Genomic DNA, 24,961 nt, shown 5'->3' with positions numbered 1-24,961 from the left:
ATTATTTTTTTTTGAGGTGGTGTTTTGCTTTTGTCATCATGATGTTCAGCATAGACTCCCCATTTCTAAGCATACAGTTAATTCACTAGTGTTAAGTACATTTACATTATTGTACAACCAATCTCCGTAACTCTTTTCATCTTGCAAAACTGAAACTCTGTATCCATTAATGAGAACTTCATAATCCCCTGTCCCTTCAGTCTCTGAAAATCACCCATTAGAGTGGAACCATACAGTGTTTATCTTTTTGTGACTGGCTTACTTAACTTAGCATAAAGTCCTCAGGGTTTATCCATTTTTTAGCATGTGTCAGAATTGCCTTCCCTTTTAAGGCTGAATAATATTCCTTTGTATGTTTTACCACATTTTGTTTAATGTTATTTGTTTATAAATGGTTACTTGGGTTGCTACCAACTTTTGGGCGTTTGTGAATAATAATGCTATGAGCAGTGGTGAGCAGATAACTCTTCCAGACCCTACTTTCAGTTCTTTTGGATATATACCCAGAAGTGGAATTCCTGGATTATATGATAATTCTGTTTTTAATTTTTTGGTGGATTGCCATACTGTTTTTCACAATGGTGTGCCATTTTACATTCCCAACAACAGTGTACAAATTTTCCAGTTTTTTCAACTTCAACATTTTTTAAAGGAAGACAACAAATTCCAAACACTTAATGTAACATGACACTATCTAGCATATCCAATAAAAAATTAATAGTCTTGCCAAGAAGCAAGAAAATATGACTCAGCAGAAGTCAGTGGAAACTGCCACAGAAATAACATGGGGTATAATTAATAGAGAAGTATGCTAAAAAAGCTATTTTTGATAATTTAAAGGAAAATGTGAACATAGGATAGAAGCGAAAATTATTAAAAAGTCCTCTAGGCATGATGGCATGTGCCTATAATCCGAGTTACTCTGGAAGCTGAGGAGAGAGGATAGTTTGAGGCTAGGAGTTCGAGGATGTAGTGTACTCTAATTGCACCTGGAAACAGCCACGGTTTTCTAGCCTGTACGTGTGGAGACTTGATCTCTTTTTAAAAATCCAATGCAACTTCTATAGATGAAGAATACAATATCTGAAATGAAATTTCACTAAATCATCTTACAGATCTAATAGCATATTAGATCCTACAGAAGAAAAGATGACTAAATTTGGAGAAATACAAATAAAAGTTATCCATAGTGAAGTACAGAGTAGAATAAAAGATTGACCAAAAAAAATGAATGTAACTTTACTGACCTGGTACAATATCAAGAGGGTTAATATAAATGGGATAGAATCTCACAAAGAAGACATCGGGAATAGCACTTGAAGAAATAATGTTTAATAATTTTTTCACCCTTCCTTTGAAAGCTATAACCCACAGATCCATGCAACTCTACGAATCTCATGTAGGATAAACACACTGACAGCACACACAGAAAAATTAAAGTACATCATTATCAAATTTCTGGAAAACAATTGTAAAGAGAAAAATCTTAAAATTAACCAGCAGAAACAAAATTAAAAACACATACAGAGGAACATAGTAACAACTATCAGCAGACATATTGTCAGAAATTTTACAAGCCAAAACATAATAGAATGATGTCTTTAATGTGTGGAAAGAAAAAAAAAAATCTGTCAACTTAAAATTCTTTAACCAGCAAAAATACCTTTCAAAAATGGAGGCAAGATAAACATTATCAGAAAAAGAAAAGTTTAAAGAATTTGTTGCCAGGAGACCTACAATAGCAAAAACACTAATGGACGTTCTTGAGACAAAAAGAAAATATAGTAGGTAGAAACTTGGATCTACCAAAGGAATAAAGAGTGCCAGAAATTGTCAACCAATGGGAAAATAAAAACACATTTTTCTCATATTCTTTTGAAGTGCATGTGGAATTATACTAAGATAATACAATCCTATCGTGGATCATCAAATGTCTTGATACATTTTAAAAGATTAAACTCATGCAAAATATGTTTTCAGACCATAAGAGAATTAAATTCAGTAATATATGAAATTATCCAAATATGTGGAAATTAAATAACACACTTCTAAATAATTCATAAGTAAAAAACGAATTGTTAAAAATGAAATTAGAAATACTTTGAAATGAATAAAACTGAAAATACATAGAAATTTTGTGGGATACATCTAAGAGTATTTATAGCTGATATTAAACACCAAAGATCTATCTAGGTCAGTCGTCCAAGTTCTCACTTTTAGGAAGCTAGAAAAAGAATAGCAAGTAAAACCCACATTAGAAATAAGAAAGTGAAAGTTGGAAACTGTGGTACCCCTGTGCCTGAAGTCTTAGCTACTTGGGTGACTGAGGCAGAGGAAGGACTGCTTAAGCCCAGGAGTTTGAGGCCAGCCTGAGCACCTTGGCAAGATCCATCTCAAAACAACAATAACACCACCACCACCATCAGCAAAATGAAAAAAAAAAAAAAAAAAAATTAGCCCAGAATAGCCAAAACTATTTCTGAGCTGAAAGGGAGAAATCACTTTACCTGACTTGAATTTATACCACAGAGCTATAATAACCAAAACAGCATGGTACTAGCATAAAAATAGACATATAGGCCAGGCGCGGTGGCTCAAGCTTGTAATCCCAGCACTTTGGGAGGCCGAGGCAGGTGGATCACGAGGTCAAGAGATCGAGACCATCCTGGTCAACATGGTGAAACTCCGTCTCTACTAATACAAAAAATTAGCTGGGCATGGTGGCGTGTGCCTGTAATCCCAGCTACTCAGGAGGCTGAGGCAGGAGAATTGCCTGAACCCAGGAGGCGGAGGTTGCGGTGAGCTGAGATCGCGCCATTGCACTCAAGCCTGGGTAACAAGAGCGAAACTCCATCTCAAAAAAAAAAAAAAAAAAAAAATAGACATACAGACCAGTGGAACAGGAGAGAGAACCCAGAAACAAATCCACACACCTACAGTGAACTCATTTTTGACAGAGGTCCCAAGAGTAAAGTCTCTTTAATAAATGATGCTGAGAAAGCTGGATATTCATTCATATGCAGAAGAAAAAGTATACTCCTTTCTCTCAGCACATACAACACTGAAATCAAAAGGGATGAAAGGGTTAAGTCTAAGATCTCAAACTATGAAACTACTATAAGAGAACATTGGGAAAACTCTCCAGGACATTGGTCTGGGCAAAAATTTCTTGAGCAATACCCCACAGGCACAGGCAGCCAAATAAATATGGATAAATGTCATCAAATTGAGTTCTGCTTCTGCAAGCAAAGTAAACAATCAACAAAGTGAAGAGACAATGCATAGAATATTTGGAAACTACCCATCTGACAAAGGATTCATAACCAGAATATGTAAATTCACACCACTGCAGGGAAAAAAATCTAATAATCCGATCAAAAAATGGGCAAAAGACTGAAGAGATACTTCTCAAAAGAAGCATTACACATGGCAACAGGCACAGGTATTCAACATCATTGATCATCAGAGGACTGCAAATCAAAACTACAATGTGATATTGTCTCACCCCAGGTAAAATGGTTTATACCCAAAAGACAGGCACTAACAAGGTTGGGTGTGGTGACTCACACCTATAGTCCTGGCACTTTGGGAGGCCAAGGCAGGCGGACTGCCTGAGCTCAGGAGTTTGAGACCAGCCTTGGCAACACAGTGAAAGCCCATCTCTGCCAAAAATATAAAAATTAGCTAGTCTCATAATCCAGTCTCAAAATTAATAAATTAATATATATATATATATATATATATATATATATTTTTTTTTTTTTTTTGAGACGGAGTTTCGCTCGTTACCCAGGCTGGAGTGCAATGGCGCGATCTCGGCTCACCGCAACCTCCGCCTCCTGGGTTCAGGCAATTCTCCTGCCTCAGCCTCCTGAGTAGCTGGGATTACAGGCACACGCCACCATGCCCAGCTAATTTTTTGTATTAGTAGAGACGGAGTTTCACCATGTTGACCAGGATGGTCTCGATCTCTTGACCTCGTGATCCACCCGCCTCGGCCTCCCAAAGTGCTGGGATTACAGGCTTGAGCCACCGCGCCCGGCCTAAATTAATATTTTTTGAGAAAAATAATACATGAGAAAAATCACCTAATCGTCTAAGTAGATTAAGGGAATATGTTTGACAAAAGTTGACATCCATTCATGATTTTTTAAAAAAGCTCTTAGGAAATAAGACTACACTAGAATTTGCTCAACCCAATGCAGGGTGTTTGCAGAAAAACCTACAGCAAACCTAATACTTAATGGTGAAAGACCGAACCTTTCCTCCCTAAGATTGTGGAAAAGGTAAAGCTGTCCACTACTTCTGTTCAACATTATAGGGAAATCTTAATGTCTTATTCAGAGATAATACAGTTTGCAGAAAATTCCCAAGGAATTTGTTAAAAAGCTGCTGGAACTTAATAAGTGAGTTTTAACAATGTAGTTTGTGTATTTAAGCTGAACATACAGAAATCATTGTATTTCTGTATACAACAGTGAACAATCAGAAACTGAAATGTAGCCAGGCATGGTGGTTCACACCTGTAATACCAGCACTTTGGGAGACAGAAGTGGGTGGATTACTTGAGCCCAGAAGTTCCAGACCAGTGTAGGCAATATGGCGAAACCCCATCTCTACAAAAAAAATACAAAAATTAGCCAGGCTTGGTGGTGCACACCTGTAGTTTCAGCTACTGGGGAGGCTGACACATACAAATTTCTTGAATCCGGGAAGTGGAGGTTGCAGTGAACCGAGATCATGCCACTGCACTCCAGCCCGGATGAGAGCAAGACCTTGTCTCAAAAGAAAGTAAATAAGTTAATTGAAATACAAACAATACTATTTGAAGTTGTATTAAAAGCCATTAAAGTCTTAATGATAAATTTAGAAAAACATGTATAGGATCTGTATAATAAAAAGTACAATGTAGGCCCAGTGGCTCATGCCTATAGTCCTAGCATCCTCCGGGGACTGAGGCAGAAAGATCACTTGGGCCAAGGAGATTGAGTCCAGTGTGGGTAATATAGTGAGACCCTGTCCCTCAGGGAAAACAAAAACAAAACCATATACATCTACTGTGTACCCACAAAAAATTAAAATAAAAAAATACAAAGTATTTTTGAGAAAAATTGATAAATGAAGAGATATGCCAGAGGCATTTTTGAAAGACTCATTATTAAGATGTCATCTTTCTCCAGATCACTTTAGTCAATGGACTCAATACAATTGAAGCAGGGTTTTAATATAAACTGGCAGACTGATTCTAAAATTTATATAGAGGTCAGGTGTGGTGGCTCACACTTGTAATCCCAGCCACCTCAGGAGGATCACTTGAGCCCAGAAGTTAAAGACCAGCCTGGGCAACATAGAGACCCCACCTCTTTTTTTTTTTTTTTTAATTATTAAAAAATAAAATTTAGGTCAGGTGTGGTGACTCACACCTGTAATCCCAACACTTTGGGATGCTGAGGTGGGTGGATCACCTGACATCAGGAGTTCAAGACCAGCCTGCCCAACATGGTCAAACCCCATCTCTACTAAAAACACAAAAAATTAGTTGGGCATGGTGGTTGGTGCCTGTAATCCCAGCTACTTGGGAGGCTCAGGCAGGAGAATTGCTTGAACCTGAGAGGTGGAGGTTGCAATGAGCCACGATTGTGCCATTGCACTCCAGCCTGGGCAGCAAGAGTGAAACTTTATCTCAGAAATAATGGTAAGGAAATAAAATAATAATAAAATTTACATAAAGGTACGCCAAACCTAAAAATGCCAAAACAACAAAATTAGACTTACTAATTATAACTGATAACAAGACTTGTTATGAAACTGTAATAAGACAGTGTGAAATTGATGAAGAAATAAGCATATTTTCCAGTGGAACAGAATAGTCTAGAAGTAGACAATCCATATATATTTTAACTTTCAATCAATTTTTGACAAATCTATTTCACTGGTACAAGGATAGTTTTTTTTTTTTTTTTTTTTTTGAGACGGGGTTTCACTCTTATTACCCAGGCTGGAGTGCAATGGCACGATCTTGTCTCACCGCAACCTGCGCCTCCTGGGTTCAAGTAATTCTCCTGCCTCAGCCTCCTGAGTAGCTGGGACTACAGGCATGTGCCATCATTCCCAGCTAATTTTTGTATTTTTAGTAGAGACGGGGTTTCACCATGTTGACCAGGATGGTCTCAATCTCTTGACTTCATGATCCACCCACCTCAGCCTCCCAAAGTGCTGGGATTATAGGCGTGAGCCACCGCATAGTCTTTTCAACAAATGGTGCTGTAACTACTGGATATCCTTATGAAATAAAAAGATCACTGACCTTGTTTCATACCACATGAAAAATTTAACTTGAAAAAGATCATATACCCCTGTGAAATTTCAGAAACAATAAAACTTTTAGAAGAAGAGGAGAAATTCCTTAAGACATTGGGAGTGGTCAAAGATTTCTTAAATAGTGTAAAAAGCAAGGACCATTTGAAAAAAATTGGACTTCATCAGACTTTAAGAATTTTACTCATGCCTGGTGGCTAATGCCTATAATCCCAACACTTTGGGAGGCCAAGGTAGGAGGATCATTGTCCTCCTCATCAAGGAATACTCCGTCTCTATAGAAAAACCAAAAAACAAAAAAACACTCACTTGGGGTCAGAGGATCACTTGAACCCAGGAGTTGGAAACCAACCTGGACAGTATAGTGAGACCCTGTCTCTACAAAAAAAAAAGGTAAAAAATTAGCCAGGTGTCCTGTCTCATGCCTGTAGTCCCAGCTACCTGGAAGGCTGATGTGTGAGGATCCCTAGGAGATCGGTGCTACAGTAAGCTGTGATTCTGCTGTCACACTCCAGCTTGGGCAACAGAGCCCAAACTCTGTTCTTGTTTGTCCCTTTAAAGAACAAACAAGGCCAGTTACGGTGGATTACTTGAGGTCAGGAGTTCAAAACCATCCTGCCCATCATGTAGTCCCAGCTACCTGGAAGGCTAATGTGTGAGGATCCCTAGGAGATCGGTGCTACAGTAAGCTCTGATTCTGCTGTCACACTCCAGCTTGGGCAACAGAGCCCAAACTCTGTTCTTGTTTGTCCCTTTAAAGAATAAACAAGGCCAGTTACGGTGAATCACTTGAGGTCAGGAGTTTGAAACCATCCTGCCCAACATGGTGAAGCCCCATCTCTGTTAAGAATACAAAAATTGGCCGGGCGCGGTGGCTCACGCCTGTAATCCCAGCACTTTGGGAGGCCGAGGCGGGTGGATCACGAGGTCAAGAGATCGAGACCATCCTGGTCAACATGGTGAAAACCCGTCTCTACTAAAAATACAAAAAATTAGCTGGGCATGGTGGCACGTGCCTGTAATCCCAGCTACTCAGGAGGCTGAGGCAGGAGAATTGCCTGAACCCAGGAGGCGGAGGTTGCGGTGGACCGAGATCGCGCCATTGCACTCCAGCCTGGGTAACAAGAGCAAAACTCCCTCTCAAAAAAAAAAAGAAAAGAATGCAAAAATTAGCCAGGCATGGTGGCAGGCACCTGTAATCTTAACTCCCCAGGAGGCTGAGACACAAGAATCCCATGAACCCCGGGAGGTGGAGGTTGCAGTGAACCAAGGATCACACCACTATACTCCGTCCTGGGTGACGGAGTGAGACTCCATCTCAAAAAACAAACAAACAGAAAACTATTTAAGAAAATGAAAATGCAAGCCACAAAATGAAAGAACCCAATAAAAATAATGGGCAAATGATTTGAATAGAATTTTCTCAAAAGAATGCATATGAATTGCCAATAAACTGATGAAAATATGCTCAACATCAGGGAAGTGCAAATTAAATTTATAAATGAGAACACACCTATTAGAATGATTAAAATTTAGAAGACTGGATAATTTCAAATCTTGGTGAGGATGTATAGGATCTTTAACCCAGTCATTGATTATTGGACTATGAAATGAAACAATCACTTTGGAAAATTTTTTTAGTTAAACATACATTTAGTTGATTTAGTTATTCCAGGCTGGGTGTAGTGGCTCACACCTGTAAACCTAGCACTTTGGGAGGCCAACGTGGGCAGATCTTTTCAGGTCAGGAGTTTGAGACCAGCCTGTCCAACATGGTGAAAGCCCATCTCTACTAAAAATACAAAAATTAGTTGGGTGTGGTGTCAGGTGCTGCTTGGGAGGCTGAGGCAGGAGAATTGCTTGCACCTGGGAGGCAGAGGTTTCAGTGAGCCAAGATCACACCACTGCACTGAGGATCTCCTTGCTGAGGATGATGGTTTTCAGCCTGAGTGACAGAGCAAGACTTCATCTTAAAAAAAAAAAAGATTTAGTAATTCCAGTCTTAGGTGTTGACCCAAGAGAAATGAAATGTTTAAACAAAATGTCATGTGCACACATGTTCATAGGATATTTTTTCTTTATGGCTGAAACAACACAGATTTCCAGGTGAATGTGTAAAGAAATTATGGTATATTCATATAATTGAGTTGTAAAAAGAAATATATAAATAGTAAAATGGAACAGTAAAAAGAAACACAGCAATGTAAATGATTCTCAGATTTATGCTGTATGAATGAAGCCATACAATAAAATATATATTCTTTCCATTTTTTTTTTTTTTTTCCAGACAGAGTCTCCCTCTGTCACCCAGGCTGGAGTGCAATGGCGCGATCTTGGCTCACTGCAACCGCCGCCTCATGGGTTCAAGCAATTCTCCTGCATCAGCCTCCCAAGTAGCTGGGATTATGGGTGCCCACCACTGCGCCCAGCTAATTTTTTGTATTTTTAGTAGAAACAGGGTTTCGCCATGTTGGCCAGGCTGGTTTTGAATTCCTGACCTCAGGTGATCTGCCCGCCTTGGCCTCCCAAAGTGCTGGTATATTCTTTCTATTTATATGAAATTCTAGAAAAAGAAACGTAATGTATAATTGGAAGCAGATCAGTTGTTCCCTGAGGCTGTGGATGACAGGCAATTTGTTTTCTCGGAAAGGGCACACAGTAGCTTTTTAAGGTGACAGAAATGTTCTGTATATTGATTATGATGATGGCTCCATGGTAAATGTTGGGTACCAGCCCCAGCCCCATACATGGGTGCCCTTAGTCCCAGCAGTGATGAGGGATTGGGAAAAGGAAATAAAGACAGAGACACAAGCGTAGAATTTACAGCATGGGTCCAGGGGATCAACGCAAGCATGGGAATTGAGCTGGCCCCAGCTCTGGGCTCCAAACACTTTTATTATGTGCATATCATTGATCTTACGTGTGTGGAGGGGAGGGTGAAGGGATAGGTAAGATAGCCGGGGGAGAGCACTTGAGATCCTTCTAAGACATGCTAAACAAGTACTCTGAGTTTAATCACCGATTGTTATCAGGGTGTGGCTGCATCAGAAGTATAGTGGATGAGGAGCAAGCATTGAGGACATAGAGCAATTAAAATCACTCCGTATTCTGAGAACCTAGGCAGAGCCTGAGGGTGTTCCATGATCTCTGCCCTGCAAGGTTTTTCTCCTCCTTGCCAGCTCCCATCTGCAAAGACCCTCCCGGATCTTGTGAGCAGAGGTTGCCTCCCTTCTCAGAGATCTTTTATAAGCCCTCTTTACGAGGGCCTCATGCAGTCTCCATGTTGAGAAGGCATTCGTGGGAGCAGAGCAGTTTTCCCTGCTCTGCAACCACCCTGCGGTGTTCCCCGATGTTATTGCGCTCACAGATGGTTTTTACCTTAGGCCTCCTGTTGCCGATTGATTTCTAATTAACTGCACCAATAATATAGTTTAGTTTGGTCTATAAACTTCAGTGTACTGTGAGCCAATCAAGCTTATAATTATTTACCTAGAATTAACATAGGTCTCCCCCTGGCCATCTTGACCCTTAATAAATTTTTCAAAACTCAATGTATATGTAAAAGACATATACCGAATTTTATATGATACTTTACCACAATGAAGTTAATTTTGAAAATAAGTTACATCTAGCCGGGCGTGGTGGCTCATGCCTGTAATCCCAGCACTTTGGGAGGCTGAGGCGAGCAGATCACCTGAGGTCAGGAGTTTGAGATCAGCCTGACCAATATAGTAAAACCCTGTCTTTAAAAAAGAAAAGAAAGAAAATAAGTTACATCTAAAATATAGTGTGCAGCATCATGTCCTAGACTACCAAGAAACATAAATTAGCGGACCAGAATTTGTGAAGATAGGAACAATTCAAAACTGAAATGTGAGGTATTAATAGCTCTAGGTGAATGGCTCAGGAAGGAGGCTTCAAAAGTATGTACTCATTTTAGGATTCTCTTTTAAACTGATATTCATGGATTAAATGCATTGGTAGCTCTGAGTAGTTGATGAAGGGATAGGGGAGATAAAAAGAATTCCAAGATTTTAAGCCTAGGATTCATTCTTCAACTAAGTGTTGATGAATTATGTCCTGGTCATTGGAGTTAAAAAGGTATTTTGGGCTGAGTGTGGTGGCTTACACCTGTAATCCCAGCACTTTGGGAGGCCAAGGCAGGTGGGTCATGAGGTCAGGAGATCAAGACCATCCTGGCCAACAAGGTGAAACCCTGTCTCTACTAAAAATACAGAAATTAGCTGGGCATGGTGCGAGCCTGTAGTACAGCTACTCCGGAGGCTGAGGCAGGAGAATTGCTTGAACCCTGGAGGCAGAGGTTGCAGTGAGTCAAGATCATGCCACTGCACTCCAGCCTCTCCAAAAAAAAAAAAAAAAAAATGATTTTGATGAATACAGTCACCACGTTAATGGACCAAACATTGTTTGAGAATTACATACATTAAACCACTAATTTGAAGTGTGATTAGTGTTAGGAAAGTAAAAAGTATTATGGTAATTCTTAATAGGGGACCTAAATTAAGAATGAGGAGGTTGCAGAATGAATAGATATTAAGCAGATGAATTTGTGGAGAAAGATTATTCCAGGTAGAGAGAACAGCACACCCAAAGGCCTTGAATCAAGAAAAAACATGATGAGTTTAAGGAACTAAAGTTTATTATTGCTAGAATTAAGGATCTAAGATAATATGAGATTGAGGCTGGAAGAATAGGTAATCATAATTTTGAAGTTGTGGTAAGAACCTTTTTAAGAATTGTAGAAGCAGACTGGGCACAGTGGCTCACGCCTATAATCCCAGCACTTTGAGAGGCTGAGGCGTGTGGATCACGAGGTCAAGAGATCGAGACCATCCTGGTCAACGTGGTGAAACCCCGTCTCTACTAAAAATACAAAAAAAAATTAGCTGGGCATGGTGGCGTGCGCCTGTAGTCCCAGCTACTCGGGAGGCTGAGGCAGGAGAATTGCTTGGACCCAGGAGGCGGAGGTTGCGATGAGCCGAGATCGCGCCATTGCACTCCAGTCTGGGTAACAAGAGCGAAACTCCGACTCAAAAAAAAAAAAAAAAAAGAATTGTAGAAGCTGAAACCTGATAAAATTTGTGTTTTTTTTAAAGATCACTCAGACTGCTATCTAAAGAATGGATTAGACAGTGATCAAAGTAGAAGCAGGAAGAACAATGTTTCACTTGTCTATTGCTCAATAACAAAGAACCTTGAACTTACTGGCACGAAACAATAACAATCAGTTATCATCTCAAAGTTTCTCAGGATTCCCTTCCTTTGGTTGTAACCTCATGGTGGTGAGCTAACATCATCTCAAAGAATTCCTTATTTGGCCAGGCAGACGGCTCATACTTGTAATCCCAACACTTTGGGAAGCTGAGGTGGTCGGATCGTTTGAGCTCAGGATTTTGAGACCAGCCTAGGCAACATGGCAAAACTCTGTCTTTACAAAAAGTACAAAAAAGTAACCGGGTATGGTGGTGCACTTTTGTAGTACCCTTGTACTCAGGAGACTGAGGTAGGAGAATTGCTTGAGCCAGGGAGGTGAAGGTTGCAGTGAGGTGAGATTGTGCTGCTGCACTCCAGCCTGGGCAACATAGTGAGACCCTGTCTCAAAAAAAAAAAAAAAAAAAGAATTCCTTATTCAAATATCTGGTGGTTGATACTGGTTGCTGGCTATGACCTCAGCAGGATCTGTTGGTCAGTATGCCAACTTATTGCTTGGGCTTCCTTTACAGTTTGGAAGCTTGAATCCAAGGGCTTGTGGAGAGAGAGAGAGATGCCTTTTCTAACCTAACATTGGAAATCATCACATTCTTCCATAGAATTTCTTTGCTAAAGCAAGTCTTTAGTGGCAGCTTGAAGCAAAGAAGGATGAGACTACAACTTGATAGGGAAAGCATCAGGAGATTAATGTACATATTTTAGTAGCCCTACAAGGAATTATGCTATTGCATCAGGGGAGGGAGATAACATTATCTTAGTCTTGGTGGATATAGTAGAAGAAAGGAAAGTCGATAGGTTCAAGAGTTTAAACTAACAGAAAACAGAATTTTATGATTGGGGGGAGGGTGAAGGAGCAAGAATAAATGATGTGGCCTGAGCTTGGATAACTAACATCCTGCCACATGATTGATGCAGTATATGTAATGTTGAATAGTTAGCTTAATGGTATCATTCACTGATGTAGGGAACATGGAGGGAGGAGCAAGGTTGAAGGGAGCGAAAATGAAATGAGATATGAATATGAGTTTGAGAAATTCGTGAAACATGCAAAAGTCAACAATTAGAATAAAGGTCTATTCAGAAAATAGAAGTTCAGTAGTCATCAGAATATAGATAATAGTTGAAGGAATTGCAAAAGAAAGAATAGAGAGTGAGACAGGAAAAAACACTGGCATTTAAAGGTTGGAGAAAAGGAAGGGGTCATTTTTCGTTTTGGTAATTTTCAGATAAAACTGAAGATTGGTATGAATATTTAGAAGTCACTTACATACTGATGTTAATTGAGACTATGAGCATAAACATGTTCCCAGTGGGAAAGTAAGTATAAAAGGTAAATAACAAGTACTCTCTATTGAGGACCTCCACAGTTAAATTTAATGGAGTTGCAAGTAATTGAAAGTTAATCAAAGTATATTATAGAAATAGTATAGGCAGAATTTTAAAGAATTATGTATCAAATATAGCTGAGAGTTTGAAATTTTTTACTTTTTTAAAATTTTATTTTTCTAGACACAGGGTCTTGCTCTGTCATCCAGGCTGGAATGAAGTAGCGTGATCACAGCTCACTACAGCTTAAAACTCCTTGGCTCAAGCAGTCCACCTGCCTCACCCTCCTGAGTAGATAGGACTACGGGTTCAGGAAACTACACTGGGCTAATTTTTATTTTTTGTAGAGTACATTGCCCAGGCTGGTCTTGAACTCCTGGCCTCAAGTGATCCTTCCATTATCAGTCTCCCAAAATGCTGAGATTACAGGTGCGAGCCACTGTTCCCGGCCTGAAAATGTTTAAATATCAAATTGAGACAAGGGTATATAGTCCAGAGTTGATGATAAAACAAATAAATAATTTTTTTTTTTTTTTTTTTTTTTTGAGACGGAGTTTCGCTCGTTACCCAGGCTGGAGTGCAATGGCGCGATCTCGGCTCACCGCAACCTCCGCCTCCTGGGTTCAGGCAATTCTCCTGCCTCAGCCTCCTGAGTAGCTGGGACTACAGGCACGCACCACCATGCCCAGCTAATTTTTTGTATTATTAGAGACGGGGTTTCACCATGTTGACCAGGATGGTCTCGATCTCTTGACCTCGTGATCCACCTGCCTCAGCCTCCCAAAGTGCTGGGATTACAGGCTTGAGCCACCGCGCCCGGCCTTTTTTTTTTTTTTTTTTTTGAGACGGAGTTTCACTCTTGTTACCCAGGCTGGATGGAGTGCAATGGCGCAATCTCGGCTCACCGCAATCTCTGCCTCCTGGGTTCAGGCAATTCTCCTGCCTCAGCCTCCTGAGTAGCTGGGATTACAGGCACGCACCACCGTGCCCAGCTAATTTTTTGTATTTTTTGTAGAGACGGAGTTTCACCATGTTGACCAGGATGGTCTCGATCTCTTGACCTCGTGATCCACCTGCCTCGGCCTCCCAAAGTGCTGGGATTACAGGCGTGAGCCACCGTGCCCGGCCCCCACAAATAAATAATTTCTTAAAAAAGTAGACAAGGCTATTGGATATTATTTGAAAAAGTTATTGGTAATTTGAGAAAAATTTCATAGCCTGATATTGGATTCTATAATGCCTGAGGCTAAGAAAGGAATATCTAGTATAGTTATCACATTTAAAAGTCATATGGATAAGAAATCCATTAACTTTGGAGAAATATGACCCATGAATAATGGTAGTAAACTAGGCAGCATGGGAAGTGACTTATTTTGAACTGATTTTTAAATTATTATTTTTTGAGACAGGATCTCGCTCTGTCACCCATACTAGACTAGTGCAGTGCCTCACTGCAGCCTCAACCTCCTAGGCTCAAGCAGTCTTCCCACCTTAGCCTCATAAATAGCTGGGACTATAGGCATGAGCCAGCATGCCTGGTTAATTTTTTTTTGTTTTTTTACCCAAGGGCTCAGACCAAGCCTGGTTAATTTTTTCTGTTGTTTGTAGAGACATCTTCTTGCAGTCTTCCCTAAGTTGATCTCAAATTCCTTAACTCAGGCAATCCTCCTTCCTTGGCCTCTCAGAATACTGGGATTACAGACATGAGCAACTGTACCCAGCCTTTATTCAACATTTAACTTTCTTTTTTTTTTTTTTTCTTTTTGAGACGGAGTCTGGCTCTGTTGCTCAGGCTGGAGTGCAGTGGTGCAATCTCAGCTCACTGCAACCTCCACCTCCCGGGTTCAAGCAATTCTCCTGCCTCAGCCTCCCGAGCAGCTAGAACTACAGACACATGTCACCATGCCCAGCTAATTTTTTGTATTTTTAGTAGAGATGGGGTTTCACCATATTGGCCAGGCTGGTCTCAAACTCCTGATCTCATGATCCACCCACCTCGGACTCCCATAGTGCTGGGACTACAGGCGTGAGCCACGGCACCTGGCCTCAACATTTAATTTTCAAGTCCCTTAGCTTAACTGGACCTTCATTTTTTATTTTTTATTTTTGACCTTCATTCTTGTAGAAATAAGTTTTTTCTTTCTACTCCTTACCTCAAAGTGAGAGTTGCTCTTTTTTAATTTACATATTTTTAGAGCCGTATAAGCCAATTTTGACTTTATCTTCTTATAATAACCTTTTGCAGGAAAGTAAACCATCAGTTTACCTATGATGTGTAATCTTGCTATGGAAAATAGAGTAGTACTCCCTTTTACCGGTGTAAAAACTTATTTAAATAACTAGCTGTGTCCAATTTTGTCTATGTGTGATTTATTGTCTCTTTCAGTAAATGGAGTTCCCTCTCGAAGTCCAAGATTAGTTGCTTCTGGGGATGACTCTGTGGATAGTCTGCTGCAGCGGATGGTACAAAATGAGGACCAAGAGCCCTTGGAGAAAAGTATTGATGCTGTGATTGCAACTGCCTCTGCACCACCTTCCTCCAGTCCAGGCCGTAGCCACAGCAAGGACCGAACCCTGGGAAAACCAGACAGCCTTTTAGTGCCTGCAGTCCCAAGTGACTCTTGCAATAATAGTATTTCAGTCCTATCTGAAAAGTTGACAAGCAGCTGTTCTCCTCATCATATCAAGAGAAGTGTAGTGGAAGCTATGCAACGCCAAGCTCGGAAAATGTGCAATTATGACAAAATCTTGGCCACCAAGAAAAACCTAGACCATGTCAATAAAATTTTAAAAGCCAAAAAACTTCAAAGGCAGGCCAGGACAGGGAATAACTTTGTGAAACGTAGGCCAGGTCGACCTCGGAAATGCCCCCTTCAGGCTGTCGTATCAATGCAAGCATTCCAGGCTGCCCAGTTTGTCAACCCGGAACTGAACAGAGGCGAAGAAGGAGCAGCACTGCACCTCAGTCCTGATACAGTTACAGATGTAATTGAGGCTGTTGTTCAGAGCGTAAACCTGAATTCAGAACATAAAAAGGGGTTGAAAAGAAAGAGTTGGCTATTGGAAGAACAGACCAGAAAAAAGCAGAAGCCATTACCAGAGGAAGAAGAGCAAGAGAATAATAAAAGGTAATTCCTCATTTAACATGTTATCTGAGTAGAGGAAACTAGCTTTGAGCAACTGTAATGTCACTGTATAGCTGAATTATTAATTTCATCTTACTGCCTTTCACTTTTTACTATATGAGACCCATTCTTTTCAAAAACTGTTCTTATATATTGCTTTTACAAGTTATAATTAAGAACCAGAGAAGCTAGGCATGGTGGCTCACACCTGTAATCCCAGCACTTTGGGAGGCCGAGGTGGATGGATTACTTGAGGTCAGGAGTTTGAGACCAGCCTGGCCAACATTGTAAAATCCTGTCTCTACTAAAAATACAAAAATTAGCTAGTTGTGGCAGCGCATGCCTGTAATCCCAGCTACTCAGGCGACTGAGGCAGGAGAATCACTTGAATCCAGGAGGTAGAGGCTGCAGTCAGTTAAGATTGTGCCACTGCACTCCAGCCTGGGTCACAGAGCGTGACCCTGTCTCAAAAACGAAAAAGAAGCACAGGGCATATAACAATCCACTCTGAACTCACTCACTTTACAGACAATGGAAACGAAGGCCAAGACAGATAATATATTTTATCCAGTATAGAGGTGTGTGAGTGAAATTTTTTTTATCTTCTCGGTGATCATTTTACGTGCATATCACATTTTGTGTATCCATTCATCCATTGATGGTACCTGGGGTGTTTCCATGCATTAGGTCTTCTGCGTAATGCTGCTATGACAGTGAATATTCAAATACCTCTTTTAGACCCTGCTCTAACCTTGGGTATATTCTCAGAAGTGGAATTGCTCGATCATATGACATTTCTATTTTTGATATTTTGAGGAACTGTCATACTGTTTTCCACAAAGGCCATACCATTTTCCATTCCTGCCAACAATGCACAAGGATTTCAGTTACTTTACATCTTCACCAACACTTGCTATTTTCAATTTTTTTCGTAACAGCCATCCAAATGAGTATGAGATGGGTATCTCATTGTAGTTTTAATGTGCTGTTCCCTAATGATTAGTGACAAACATTTTCATACACTTACTGGCCATTTGTATATCTTCAGAGAAATGTCTACTCAATCACTTTTTCAACTTTTTGATTGGGTTGTTTGGTTTGTTGTTGAGTTTTAGGAAGTCTTAATATATTCTGGATATTAGTCTCTCATCAGGCATATAAGCCGGTCTTCTCCCATTCTGTGGATTGCCTTTTTACTTTGTTTATGCTGTCTTTTGATGTACAGAAGTTTCTAATTTTATGAATTCCAATTGTCTATTTTTTTCTATAAAGCTATGGTAATCAAAACAGTATGGTAGTAGCATAAAGAGAGATATAAAGACTAATGGAGTAGAATAGAGCACCCAGAAATGAAACCTTGCATACATGGTCAGATAATTTTTGACAAAGTGCCAAAACCATTCAGTAGGGGAAAGGACAGTCTTTTTAACAAATTGTGCTGGGAAAACTGGATATCTGCATGCAAAAGAATGAAGTTGTAGTCTTACTTTAAATCATATACAAAATTTAACTCAAAATGGATCAAAGATGTAAAATCTAAAACTATAAACTCTTATGAGAAAATATAGGGCAAAAGCTTCACAGCATTGAATTTACATCTAAGTGATTTCTTAGATGTAAAAAGAAAGGGACAGGCAATAAACCATATTTTATTTTTATTTTTTTATTTTTTTATTTTTTTGAGACAGAGTTTCGCTCTTGCCCAGGCTGGAATGCAGTGGCACAATCTCCACTCACTGAAACCTCTGCCTCCCAAGTTCAAGCAATCCTCCTGCCTCAGCCTCCTGAGTAGTGGGATTACAGGCACCTGCTACCACACACAGCTAATTTTGTATTTTTAGTAGAGACAGGGTTTCACCATGTTGGCCAGGCTAGCCTCATACTCCTGACCTCCGGTGGTTCGCCCATCTCAGCCTCCCAAGGTGCTGGGATTACAGGTATGAGCCACCTCACCCAGCCCATATTAAATATTTTTTAATGAACCAATATAATGTTCATCATTTATAAATGGTTTTTCTTAATGTGGCATATTCACTCTTACTCATATTCTCTGTCTTCTCTCCTGGTGAATCCTGTATAGAATGAGTTTTATTTTTTTTTCCATCCATCTATGTGAAAATAATACATTTTTTTAATTTCAAGAGCAATACACGCTGGTTATAAATAATTTAATTAAACTAATAGTTTACTGATTTAAAAGTAAAAGTCTCTTTTCACCTGCTCTTATTTCCTCTTAACCCATTCTTCTCTCAGTGAATGACGCTATTGTACATTGTGTATTCTTTTTTTTTTTAAAAGACGGGGTTTCACCATGTTGGTCAAGCTGGTCTTGAACGCCCGACCTCAGGTGATCCTCTCGCCTTGGCCTCCAAAGTGCTTGGATTAAAGACGTGAGCCACCACACCCAGCCCATTGTGTATTCTTTAATACTGAGTGCTTGTCATCAGAACATACAGAATTACCTTATTCCGTGGTAGGAATGTATCATAATTCATGTAATTATGCTCTTGTGATTGACTTGATCTTGCTTTCTTATATTTAGCTCTTTATTTATTTTAATTTTTTTCTTTTTTATAATGACGGGGTTTCACCATGTTGGTCAGGCTGATCTTGAACTCCCAACCTCAGGTGAGCTGCCCGCCTTGGTCTCCAAAGTGCTTGGATTACCGGCATGAGCCACTATGCCTGGCCTATTTAGCTCTTTATATCACTTATGTAATACTGTGTATTAGCTATGAGTTAGAGGTTTATTTTAATTTCCTTTCAATACTTTTTGATTAGTTTAGCTTTTCCCAACTTACTTGGAATGATACATTTATCATATTTTAAGTTTTGTTGTTGTTGTTGTTGTTGTTGTTGTTGTTGAGGTGGAGTCTTGCTTTGTCGCCCAGGCTGGAATGCAGTGATGCAATATCGGCTCACTGCAACCTCCACCTCCTGGATTCAAGTGATTCTCATGCCTCAGCCACCCAAGTAGCAGGGATTATAGTCATGCACCACCACACACAGCTAATTTTTGTATTTTTAGTAAGACGAAGTTTCCCCATGTTGGCCAGGCTGGTCTCGAAGTCGTGGCTTCAAGTAATCTGCCTGCCTGGGCCTCCCAAAGTGCTAGGATTATAGGCATAACCCACCATGCGCAGCCCTAAATTTTTATATATTGTTGTATCTTAGGGTCATTTCAATTTTTTTTTAATCCAGTTTCCATGGAATATTTTTATATTCTTTTCTATCAGTCTATTTTGGTATTGTCATAACAATTTAATTATTGAAGCTATAAAACACTGACAAGGAGGATGATTTCTGCCTTTACTGTAGTTTGAGACATCTTGACCATTTATGTTAGGAAGGGTCATCTTAAAAATATGCTTCAAGAAAAGGCTTTCGTCAGCCTGAGCAACATGGTGAAAACCCATCACTACCACAAAATACAATAAATTAGCTGGGCATGGTGGCATGCACGCCTGTGGTCCCAGCTGCTTGGGAGGCTGAGGTGGGAAGATCACTTGAACCCAGGAAGTAGAGGTTGCAGTGAGCCTAGATTTCACTACTGCACTCCTGTTTGAATGACAGAATGAGACTTCATCTCAAGAACAAAAAAAGACTTTTGTTTAGCTTAGCCTTTCTATTCCAGCAAATTCTAGTCTCAGGTTCAGCAAAATTAAACACTTACTTTTTCACAACATTGTATTCTGAGATTTGAAGAGAGTATAAAGAGAAAGATATAATTTCTACCTTCAAGAGATTGGGTAGGAAAGAACATGACACATTGAGTTCCCAGAGACAGCAATAGTTTTTCAACTTGTTCTAACTGGAGCTTACAATAGTACTTGTTGTATAATATATATTTGTTCGTTTATTTTTTCAATAAGAATTTGTTGCAAGATTGTTACGTTTCATATACTTAGATTAGATACAGTGGTGAGTAAATCTAGAAACTTTTCCTACCTTTATGGATCCAAGTGCTATTATGAAGAATTACTTAGAGTTACAAGAGTACTGTATATAATAGAAATAATTGACTTACTTTCCCTGAACAAGTAAGGACTGTGCTAAAATTGTGAAGAATAGGCTTCATGTGTTATTTAAAGGAGTGAGGAGAGAGCAAACATTTTAGGTAATAAGTCTGAAAAGGCATGACAGTTTCAAGCAAGTGAAAGGAAGCTTTTGTGATCAAAACGTGGAGTACAGAGTAGCATGGGATTCAGATAGAAATTGCAGGAATTAGATTGTGCCAAGAACCTTGTATGGTATGTTAAAGATTTTGGTCACTATTTGTTGATTAATAGTAAACCAGAATGCAAAGGAATAGTTTAATGGTTATGAGGTGGGGCTTTTAGGCTCGGAAAACCTAGGTTCAAATTCTGGTTCTAAGAAGAAAAAGGTATATATTTTTAAAACACTTATAAATTATTCCTGTAAAAAAACAAAATAAGGCCAGGTGTGGTAGCTCACAACTGTAATCCCAGCACTTTGGGAGACCGAGGCAGAAGGATCACTTGAGGCCAGGAATTCAAGACCAGCCTGAGCAACGTGGCTGGTTGTAGCTACCCTGTCTCTATACAGACAATTTTTTTTCTTTTTTTTTTTTTTAAGATGGAGTCTCACTCTGTTGCCCAGGCTGGAGTGCAATGGCAAGATCTCGGCTCGCTGCAACCTCTGCCTCCTGGGTTCAAGCGATTCTCCTGCCTCAGCCTCCTGAGTAGCTGGGACTACAGGCAGGTGCCACCACACCCAGCTAATTTTTGTATTTTTAGTAGAGATAGGGTTTCACCATCATGGTCAGGCTGGTCTCAAGCTCCTTACCTCATGATCTGCCTGCCTTGGCCTCCCAAAGTGCTGGGATTACAGGCATGAGTCACCACACCTGGCCAATTTTTTTTTTTTTTTGAGATGGGAGTCTTGCTCTGTTGGCCAGGCTGGAGTGCAGTGGCACAATCTCAGTTCACTGCAACCTCCGCCTCCCATGCTCAAGCGTCTCCAACCCCTCACCCCCAGTGGCTGGGACTACAGGCGGGCGCCACCACGCCTGGTTAATTTTTGTGTTTTTTTATAGAGACGGGGGTCTCACTATGTTACCCAGGCTGGTTTCGAACTCCTGCACTCAAGCAATCTGCTCACCTCGACTTTCCAAAGTGCTAAGATTACAGATGTGAGCCATCGCACCTGACCCATCTCTACAAAATATTTAAAAATTAGATGAGTGTGGTGGCTCGTGTCTGTGGTTCTTCTAGTTACTTGAAAAGCTAAGCTGGGAGGATCACTTACATTCAGGAGGTTGAGGCTGCAATGATCTGTGTTTCTGCCACTGCACTCTAGCCTCGGTTACAGATTGAGACCTTGTCTCTAAAAATATATACATTGTTATAAGTCATATATAAATAACCCCATTTGAATTTTTATTGTTGTTGTTGAGACGGTGTCTCACTATGTTGCTCAGACTGGAGTGCAATGGGGAGATCTTGGCTCACTGCAACCTCCAACTCCTGGGTTCAAGCGATTCTCCTGCCTCACAGCCTCTTGAGTAGCTGGGATTACACGTGCCCGCCACCACACTAGCTAATTTTTGTATTTTTAGTAGAAATGGGGTTTCACCATATTGGTCAGGCTGGTCTCAACCTTCCGACCTCAAGTCCCCCCACCTTGGCCTCCCAGAGTGCTGGAATTACAGGAATGAGCCATTGCACCTGGCCGAAAAAAAGTATTTAAGGGCTTGCTAAAGCTGGCCACGCCAATAGTCTCAGCTACTGTGGAGGCTGAGGCTGAAGGATTAGTTGAACCCAGGAGTTTGAGACCTGCTTGGACAATAGTAAAACCCTATCTCTAAAAACAATTTCATGAAAATAAGAAATTAGTTGTGTGTACTGTTTTTTGACAGATATGCCAAGTTGCTATCTCTAGAGGTTGCACTCTGAACTGCCTGAAGGCTACGAAGGTGCAATCTCCTCCTGTCCCTAGCATCACAGTGTATTGTTAAATCTTTGGACTCAGGACAGTAAGAAATTAAAAGAACAAATGAATGAGCCTGAAAGTGGTATTGGATGAATTTAAAACATATACCTTAAATTAATAAAATAAGGCAAATGTATAATAGAAGGAGTCACTTAAGACCAAAGTAAGTTCTTTGAAAAGTAATAAAATAGACAAACTTCTGGTAAGACTGATCAATAGGAATGAGAAAGGGAATAATTAGGGATTTAAGAAGAAATAAAGTGTATGTAAGAAATTAAAAATTTATTACTATAAGAACTGTTGAAAGGGACATATTCCTAGAAAAATATAATTTTAACAAAATGTACTCAAAAGAAATTACCTGAGCACTCCTATTGCATAAATTGAATCTATTATTTAGTCTTGCCACAAGGACGGCATCAGGCTCAGTTTTACCTTCTACTACACTTTGAAGAAAAATATTATTCCCATCTCATTAAAGAGAATATGGGCTGCAAAGGGAAGAGGATACACCTAAAGAGAATACATAAACAGGCCAGGTGAGGTGGCTAACTCCTCTAGTCCCAGCACTTTGGGAGGCAGAGACAGGCAGATTGCCGGAGCCGAGTGATTTGAGACCAGCCTGGGCAACATAGGGAAACTCCATCTCTATTAAAAACTTAAAAACCAGCCAGGCATGCCTGTAATCTCAGCTGCTCAGGAGGCTGAGGCAGAATTGCTTGACACCACTGCACTCCAGCCTGGGAGACGGAGTCAGACTCCGTCGCAGGAAACAAAACAAAACAAAAAACAAAACTGGGCGCCTGTAGTCCCAGCTGCTAGGGAAGCTGAAGTGTGAGGGATTGCTTGAGCCTGTCCAGGAGGTTGAGGCTGCAGTGAGCCATAATCTTGCCACCACACTCCAGCCTAGGTGACAGAGTAAGACCCTGTCTCAAAAAACAAGCAAACAAAACAAATAAGAGACAAACAGGAGAATACATAAACATAAGCTAAGTAAATTTTCTGTAAAGGTAATACCCATATAAATATTCAGGAGGTAACTATATACTTTCCCTGTTCTTGAACCCCTTTTCCTGCCAGAAGCTGTAACCTGTCTCCTGACTTTTAATGTAACCACATATTTATCTTTTAAAATAATATTTAAGTGTGCAGCTGTAAACAATACAGCTTCGTCTTCCTGAATTTCATGGAAATCTTATTATACAGGTTGGGTGCCATTACTCATGCCTGTAATTTCAGTACTTTGGGAAGCCTAGGTGGACAGATTGTTTGAACTCAGGAGTTTGAGACTAGCCTAAGCAACATGGCAAACCCCATCTCTACTAAAAATTAAAAAAGCCAGTTGTGGTGGCACATGCCTGTAGTCCCAGCTACTCAAGAAGCCGGGTGGGAGGATCACTTGAGCCCAGGAGGTGGAGAACACAGTGAGCCAAGATCATGTCACTGCACTGCAGCCTGGGTGACAGAGTGAGACCCTGTCTCAAAAAAACAAAAAAATTAATTATAGAGGACATATGCTTTTGTGTCTCACCTTTTTTTGCTCAGCATATTCATGTTAAATTATGTATGTTACTACATGTTGCTGTAGTTTTCTCTCAATATGTTGTAATTCATTGTTGGTGTGTAATACAGTTCTTCCATATATATATATATATATGTATATGTATAATGCCTTAGATAAATTAGTACCCATATCCGCCAGTGGATATTAGAGGAATATTAAAAGCAGTTTTTTTGGATAATAACCTCAAATTGAAAATAATCCAAGAGTAAATGGGAAGCCGAGGTGGGTGGATCACCTGAGGTCATGAGTTTGAGACCAGCCTGGCCATGATGAAACCCTATCTCTACTAAAAATACAAACAATTACCCGAGCATGGTGGCGGGCGCCTGTAATCCTAGCTACTTGGTAGGCTGAGGGAGGAGAATCGCTTAAACCTGAATGGCAGAGGTTGCAGTGAGTCGAGATTGAACCACTGCACTCCAGCCTGGGCAACAGAGCAAGATGCCATTTCAAAAAAAAAAAAGATAAATGAATCTAGCATAAGGGCCGTGAAAAAAGAAGGAATTTCACAAGCTGTCACTGCAGCTGTGTCAGTAGGTGTGAAAACTTTGTACTTTTTCCAAGATATCTTTTTATCTCATATTGAAAATGTACTTTTTATGTGGGCGCAGGATTGCCTTAAGAAAGGCATACCAGACCAGGCATGGTGACTCACGCCTATAATCACAGCACTTTGGGAAGCTGAGGTGAGGCTAGTGGATCACCTGAGATCAGCAGTTCAAGACCAGCCTTGCCAACATAACAAAACCCTGTCTCTACTAAAAATACAAAATGTTAGCCGGATGTGGTGGTAGGCACCTGTGATCCCAGCTACTCAGAAGACTGAGGCAGGGAGAATTGCTTGAGCCCAGGAGACAGGGGTTGCAGGGAACCAGGATCACACCATTGCACTCCAGCCTGGGTGACACAGCGAGACTCCGTCTCAAAAAAAAAAAAGAAAACAAAAGGGCCGGGTGCGGTGGCTCATGCCTGTACTCCCAGCACTTTGGGAGGCCGAGGCGGGCAGAACACAAGGTCAAGAGATCGAGACCATCCTGGCTAACACGGGGAAACGCCGTCTCTACTAAAAGTACAAAAAAATTAGCCGGGTGTGGTGGCAGGGGCCTGTGGTCCCAGCTGCTCGGGAGGCTGAGGTGGAAGAATCACTTGAACCCAGGAGGCGGAGGTTGCAGTGAGCCAAGATTGTGCCACTGCACTCCAGCCTGGGGACAGAGCAAACTCCATCTCAAAAAAAAAAAAAAAAAAAATCAAGAAAATAAAAGAAAGGCATACATATGCATTGTAATACGATTCAAGAAAAAGCAAAGTCATTATATGACAACTTAAAGCAAAACAAAAGTGAAAGATCTAAACCTCGGGTATTTATTTAGTGCTAGCAAAGGATGGTTTGATAATTCTAGAAGGAGTTTTGGATTTTAAAATGTCAAGATAGGTGAGGCATGGT

General features: G+C 40.4%; 1 protein-coding gene across 3 annotated transcripts in view; it reads left to right on the top strand.

Annotated features, from left to right (window-relative positions):
* Nucleotides 1–24,961, top strand: part of ASH1L (ASH1 like histone lysine methyltransferase) — a 238,891-nt gene that overhangs the window by 114,225 nt on the left and 99,705 nt on the right. For all 3 annotated transcript variants that reach the window (XM_021667330.2, XM_012449852.2, XM_012449853.2), the window contains one exon: nucleotides 15,263–16,004. In XM_021667330.2, coding sequence (XP_021523005.1) covers nucleotides 15,263–16,004 — 742 coding nt within the window. The remainder of the gene's footprint in view (nucleotides 1–15,262; nucleotides 16,005–24,961) is intronic.

Source organism: Aotus nancymaae, unplaced genomic scaffold (assembly GCF_030222135.1).
Source record: "Aotus nancymaae isolate 86718 unplaced genomic scaffold, 86718_ANA_hifiasm-v0.15.2.pri h1tg000108l, whole genome shotgun sequence".
NCBI lineage: Eukaryota > Metazoa > Chordata > Mammalia > Primates > Aotidae > Aotus > Aotus nancymaae.
The sequence above is the reverse complement of the archived record's forward strand: the minus strand, read 5'-3'. Positions and strand labels throughout refer to the sequence as shown.